This window comes from Echinops telfairi, unplaced genomic scaffold, assembly GCF_000313985.2.
Source record: "Echinops telfairi isolate 266 unplaced genomic scaffold, ASM31398v2 ScPeMD7_443;HRSCAF=831, whole genome shotgun sequence".
NCBI lineage: Eukaryota > Metazoa > Chordata > Mammalia > Afrosoricida > Tenrecidae > Echinops > Echinops telfairi.
The window spans coordinates 5,513,835-5,520,336 of NW_022104341.1; the positions used below are offsets into that span (position 1 = coordinate 5,513,835).

At 53.0% G+C, this 6,502-nt stretch overlaps 1 protein-coding gene across 1 annotated transcript; it reads left to right on the forward strand.

Moving 5' to 3' along the window:
- Positions 1 to 669: 669 nt before the first annotated feature.
- Positions 670 to 2,181, forward strand: KCNA10 (potassium voltage-gated channel subfamily A member 10). The gene has a single exon (XM_004699198.2). The coding sequence runs from the start codon at positions 670 to 672 to the stop codon at positions 2,179 to 2,181; it is 1,512 nt and encodes a 503-aa protein (XP_004699255.1).
- The last annotated feature ends 4,321 nt before the right edge of the window (positions 2,182 to 6,502 follow it).

Here is a 6,502-nt window from a genome sequence, read left to right on the forward strand (position 1 = left end):
CAGGCTCATGGTTCAAAACCCACCCAGCAGTGGCACAGAAGAAAGACCTGGTGATCTGTCTTCGTGAAGCTGATAGTCAAGAAAAGCCTCGGAAGAACAGGTCTGCTGTAACGTATGGAGGCAGCATGAGTCAGAATCCACTCAACACAGTGAGTTTGGTCTTCTGGCTTGATTTCATGTAATGTCCCCCCCAAATCAACCTTAGGCCTTGCTTACAAATGAGGTGTGACGCATTGGCTGTTGCGTGTGAAAGAGAGGAGTTAAGAATGAGACTGGGCGTGGGAAAATGTTGGGTAAACTAAGGGACAGTCATACAAATGCAAACCTGTATCTTATCATTACTAATAGTTCAACTTCCTCTTTTATTTCAGCACACACACACACACAATCTATATAAAGACCTATCTTTCTTCAGGATGGCCCCCACCCCCAAACTCTCTCAGTCAGGCTAGTTTTCAGTGAGTGCAAACTCAAGGAGTACAAGCTGATTTTGCCCAAACAACCACAAGGCCCTTCCCAAGCTAACACGGGTCGTTTCCCCATCCGTTAGTAAAATTTACCTCCGTAACGGCACATCCACCGCTCCTGTGTAATGACCTTCTTCCCCACAGCTGACAGCGGGCAGGGAAGGCGGAGGGTCTTCATGCTGCTCCCCTGACTCGCCCTAGGATGGATGTGTGTGGCTGGAAAGAAATGGAGGTTGCTCTAGTCAATTTCGACAACTCGGACGAAATCCAGGAAGAACCGGACTTCGACCCAACCAACCCCAAAGGCCGGCCCGGGAGCAGCCCCTTCTCTAACTGGCGGGTCCTCATCAGTGACAACACTTACCACGAGACAGCCTTCTCCAAGCTTCCCGAAGACTGTGCCGATGCCCCTGGGCCTGAGCCAGTGGCCCTGAAGGAAGGAAACCAGCGAGTGATCATCAACATTGCTGGCCTGAGGTTCGAGACCCAGCTCAGAACCCTCAATCAGTTCCCAGAGACCCTCCTGGGAGACCGAGAGAAAAGGACGCAGTTCTTCGACTCCATGAGAAATGAGTATTTCTTTGACCGGAATCGACCCAGTTTTGATGGGATCCTCTATTATTACCAATCTGGTGGGAAAATCCGGCGCCCGGCCAATGTCCCCATTGATGTCTTTGCTGACGAGATCTCCTTCTATGAACTGGGCAGCGAGGCCATGGACCAGTTCCGGGAGGACGAAGGCTTCCTCAAAGACCCTGAGATACCTCTCCCTACCAACGACTTCCACCGGCAGTTCTGGCTCCTCTTTGAGTACCCCGAGAGCTCCAGTGCGGCCCGAGGCGTGGCCGTGGTCTCCGTGCTGGTTGTGGTCATCTCGATCACCATCTTCTGCCTGGAGACGCTGCCAGAGTTCCGGGAGGACAGGGAGCTGAAGGTGATCAGAGACCCCAGCCTCAACACGAGCAAGGCAGTCCTCTCCCACACCATGTTCACGGACCCCTTCTTCATGGTGGAATCCACCTGCATCATGTGGTTCACCTTCGAGCTGGTGCTCCGATTCGTGGTCTGCCCCAGCAAGACGGACTTCTTCAAGAACATCATGAACATCATCGACATCATCTCCATCATCCCCTACTTTGCAACGCTCATCACGGAGCTGGTCCAGGAGACAGAGCCGACTGCCCAGCAGAACATGTCCCTGGCCATCCTGAGGATCATCCGCCTGGTGAGGGTCTTCCGCATCTTCAAGCTCTCCCGCCACTCCAAGGGGCTGCAGATCCTGGGGCAGACGCTGAAGGCCTCCATGCGGGAGCTGGGGCTGCTCATCTTCTTCCTCTTCATCGGGGTCATCGTCTTCTCCAGCGCCGTCTACTTCGCCGAGGTGGACGAGCCCGAGTCCCACTTCTCCAGCATTCCTGATGGCTTCTGGTGGGCAGTGGTCACCATGACGACCGTGGGCTATGGTGACATGTGTCCGACCACCCCGGGGGGGAAGATAGTGGGCACTCTGTGTGCCATTGCGGGGGTCCTCACCATCGCCCTCCCGGTGCCTGTCATCGTCTCCAACTTCAACTACTTCTACCACCGCGAGACCGAGAATGAAGACAAGCAGAACTTCCCGGGGGAAATCGACAAGGTCCTCCACAGCGTGGGCAGCACCGACTCTCTCTCGAAGACCAGCGGTGGCTGCTCCACAGAGAACTCCAGGAAGTGACCGGTCCTCCAGTCGTGGGCTTCTTGGCTCTTTCTCTCTCGTTCCAACTCTCGCTCTTGCTCGCTCTTGCTCTCAGTTTCCCTCTCCTCCTCTCCTGCCTCCTTCCTTTCCCCTCTCAGTGTTTCAAGAGACCAAGATCGATCCTTTGTGACCAAGGGGGTGTGCTTAACTGCAAACGTTTAATAAACTCATGCATTCCGCACTCAGCGCTGTGTTTTTCTAAACCGCCCCCCTTGTCCATGATGCAAGGACTCTGTTCTCTTTTCCTCGGAGAGATTGGCCCAGTCCTTGGTCTTCCCAGTGCGGCTCCCGGATCAGTCAGCAGTGTCGACATCACCTGGGGTTTGAAAGGCACAGTGGGTGGGCTGCACCTGAGACCTCCTGAGTCAGCATGTACACACCTCACAAGACCCCGGACGATGCATTTGCCTAGGAAAGATTGCAGCCGGGCGCCAACTATCCACAGAGGAGCCCGTGAGGAGACGCACGGATGCCACCGACTTAGTGAGTACTCATGGCGACACCCTATGAGGGAGCAGACGGGGGACAGGACAGGGACACCAAGGTGGTCAAGTGTCAAACATAAGCCACTGTCTACCGCCCTCAGGGAGGGAAGGGCTTGCCAGCCGCAGGTTCCAGAAACCTTGCCTTGAATCGGAGCAGAACAAGCCCTGAAGTCGCCCTTGCAGGGCGTGAGAGCTAGTGAGCGCCTCCTACCGTGGGCCTCTGAACAGGAAGCGGAGAGAATAAAACAGTCCCTCTTTTGTTTTCATGGCCTACAAGAAGTAGATAATGGGCGGCAAGCAAAAATGGCATTTTGCACGCCCCAGTCTTGTTTATGGGAGTGGAAAACCCCGTTTTCTTTGTCACCCATATTCAGCCATTATCTTTGCAAAGAGCAGTGGAAATCAGGACTAGCAGTGTGTCGACTCACCAGTCTTTCTTCAAAATATATTATATTTATATAAACCACACGGTGTTTCAGACGCTTAAGAGGTTTTTCAGGGGAAGCTTTCTAGACTCAGGAGCCCAGGTGGTGTGCCCAGTGGGTTTACCTGTTGGGCTGCTAACCACAAGGTCAGCGGTTCAATTCCATCCATTGCACCATGGGAGAAAGATGAAGCTTTCCGTCCCCGGGAGACTGACAGCTTCGAAGAGCGAATGGGGCCATTTTAGGTCACAGCCCTCTAAGGTCGCTGTGAGTCAGAATCGATTCGACAGCGCTGGGTTTGGTGGGGGTTTGAGTTTCTGGACTTGAAGTCAGAGGGCCTCATTGAGACCCTGTGGGTGTGACTTTGGGCAGGTCATGTGACCTTAGAGGGCCTCCCTTTTCTTGTGTGAAGAAATGGAGATGAAAAAGGCTTGGGCCCTTCCCGACACAACCGCTGAAGACAAAGCGGGTGAATAAGCAAATGTGGTGAAGAAAGCTGATGGTGCCCGGCTATCAAAAGATATAGCGTCTGGGGTCTTAAAAGCTTGAAGGTAAACAAGCGGCCATCTAGCTCAGAAGCAACAAAGCCCACATGGAACAACATATCAACCTGTGTGATCACAGGGTGTCGAACGGATCACTGAAGACAAATGGGTGCATAAGCAAATGTGGCGAAGAAAGCTGATGGTGCCCGGCTATCAAAAAGTATAGCGTCTGGGGTCTTAAAGGCTTGAAGGTAATCAAGCGGCCATCAAGCTCAGAAGCAACAAAGCCCACATGGAAGAAGCACACCAGCCTATGCAACCACGAGGTGTCGAAGGGATCAGGTGTAAGGCATCATCAGAACAAAAAATCTTACCATAGTGAATGATGGGGGGAGTGCGGAGTGGAGATCCAAAGCCCATTAGTAGGCCACTGGAGATCCCCTTGCAGAGGGGTGTGAGGAGGAGATGAGCCAGTCAGGGTGCGATGTAACAATGATGAGAAATACAATCTTCCTCTAGTTCCTAAAGGTTTCCTCCCCGCTCCCACTACCATGACTCGAATTCTATCTTGCAAGACTGGCTAGACCAGAGGAGGTACACTGGTACAGATAGGAACTGAAAATACAGGGAATCCAGGACGGATGAGCCCTATAGGACCAGTGGTGTGAGTGGCAAAACAGGGAGGGTAAAGGGAGAATGGGTAGGAAAGAGGGAACCGATTACATGGAACTGTGTGTGACCTCCTCCCTGGGGGACAGACAACCGAAAAGTGGATGAAGGGAGACGTCGGACAGGGCAAGATATGACAAAATACCCATTTATAAACTATCAAGGGCTCATGTGGGAGGGGGGAGCGGGGAGGGAGGGGAAAAATGAGGACCTAATGTCGGGGGTTTCAACGGAGAGAAAATGTTTTGAGAAACGATGTACAAATGCGCTTTACATAATTGATGTGTGTATGGATTGGGATAACAGTTGTATGAGCCCCTAATAAAATGTTAAAAAAAAAAAAAAGAAAAAGGCCTGGGCCTACCTCGAAGCAAGTTGATCAGCCGGGCTTATACAGGAGCGTGTGTTCAGACGTGTTCTGTCAACCAGAAGCAGCTAAATAAATGGGGGGTGCAGATGAAGTGTCAATACAACTGTTTAAAAAATCAACATAAATGGGAGAGCTCTTTCCACCAACATTAAAATAAGACAGACTTATCAGATTGACTTCCCCCTCTTAGCAGGAGCTGGGGGGTGGTTCCAAGCCCCCCAATGGCAGTGTAAGGGGGGCTGTCCTATTCTTCCCCTAGACTAGAGAGCAGGCCGTGTGCCTCCCCAGGCCCCTCCCAGGCCCAATCTGGCCAATGGGACACTTCAGGGTCTCTGCTTGCTGCCAAGAACCTGCCCTCTGCTGCAGGTAGGTCTATATAATGTCCTGTTTCTCTGATCCTGGTTCCTGTATGTGCCCTCCTTGGTGTTGTTCCCAAACCTGAGAAGTGGGCAGAATCATATCTGCCTCATCAGGCAGCTGGGAGCAGTCAGTGATGGAGTGTTATTATAAAGCAATCCATCACTAGTAAAGCCAAAACCAAAGAAAACCTACTGCCATCGAGTCAATGCCGACTCACAGTGACCCTACAGGACAGGTGGACCTGCCCCTGTGAGCTCTCCAGGCTGCAGTTGTTCACAGGAATAGAAGACCCCATCCCTCTCCCTTGGCGGCTGATGGTTTCAAACTTCTGACCTTGTGGATTGCAGTGCGGTGCATAACCACTAAGCCACCAGAAATCTGCGAGTATAACCCCACGTGGAGTGGGGTGTCCTTCAGTGTTCTGGTCTCACTCACTGCCTTCGAGTTCAGTCCAACGCTCCGAGATGCTGTAAAGCACCACACAAACGAACATAGTTGGTACTCTTCTGAAAAGCTTTCGTTTGGGGACCCATCTGCACTTCCCAAAGAAGGACAGCGCTGGCCTCTGCAATCAGGACCTGACCGTCAGCAGAAGGCAACTGGTGTCAAAGAAAGAAATAAAACATGGGCTGAGCCAATGTCGGGCAGGGACAGTCATAGGAGTGGGTGCAAGGGCCTGTTTACTGAGGATCCTCCAGGTGCTGGGACCACAGCATGTGCTCACATGGTGCGTGCTCAACTCCTACCCCAAATGTGGGTGGTTCCCGACCACCCAGAAGCCCTGTGGAAGAAAGGCCTGGCGATCTGCTGCCTCTAGAAACCCTGTGGGCAGTTCTCCCCTGTCACACCCAGAGTCACCATGCGTCAGACCAACCCATCGGCAAAGGAACACGTACCGTGTTCTGGCTAGACGTACCGTCTCATTGCATTGCACCCACCACTCCAAGGGAGATAGGCTTCCCGTGCGGCAGAGGAGAAAGCAAGTCTCCACAGAGCTACGTAGCCTCCCCCTGTGTCAGACTGTGGGGGAGTCATCCTGGGCGCCCCAGATGGGAAAGCATTGACGTGAGCTGGTTCCCCCTCACGGCAGCTCCACGGGGGTCCGAGACTGGCTGTGCTCCCAGGTTTACAACGGCTGGATTTTGCAGAAGTCTACCATCAGGCCTTTCTTCCCAGGCCCTGCTGGGAGACCTCAAACTGCTAAATGCCCCCCCCCCAAATGAGCTCACTCACTGTTTGCACCACCCAAAGACCCCACCCTAAAGGGACTCAGCATAAAACTGGGGTGATCAAACATGGATAGCACCTCAATGTCCCTGACCCCCACCTCTTACCCAATGGCTCTCGGTTCACTTTCACTCCAAAAATCCGCAAAAGTGGGGGGCACCACTGCATGGCCCCCACCATCGCCTGTCCATACCGGATGTCAGAAGGGTTGAGGTTTGCGGTCCACATCAATGTGGAGGACATCAAGGAGCCCAGCCCCCCTGTCTCAGAAGGAAGCTC

Excerpts from the sequence above, each read along its gene's own strand:
- KCNA10 (XM_004699198.2), top strand. The coding sequence starts at position 670 with ATGGATGTGTGTGGCTGGAAAGAAATGGAGGTTGCTCTAGTCAATTTC.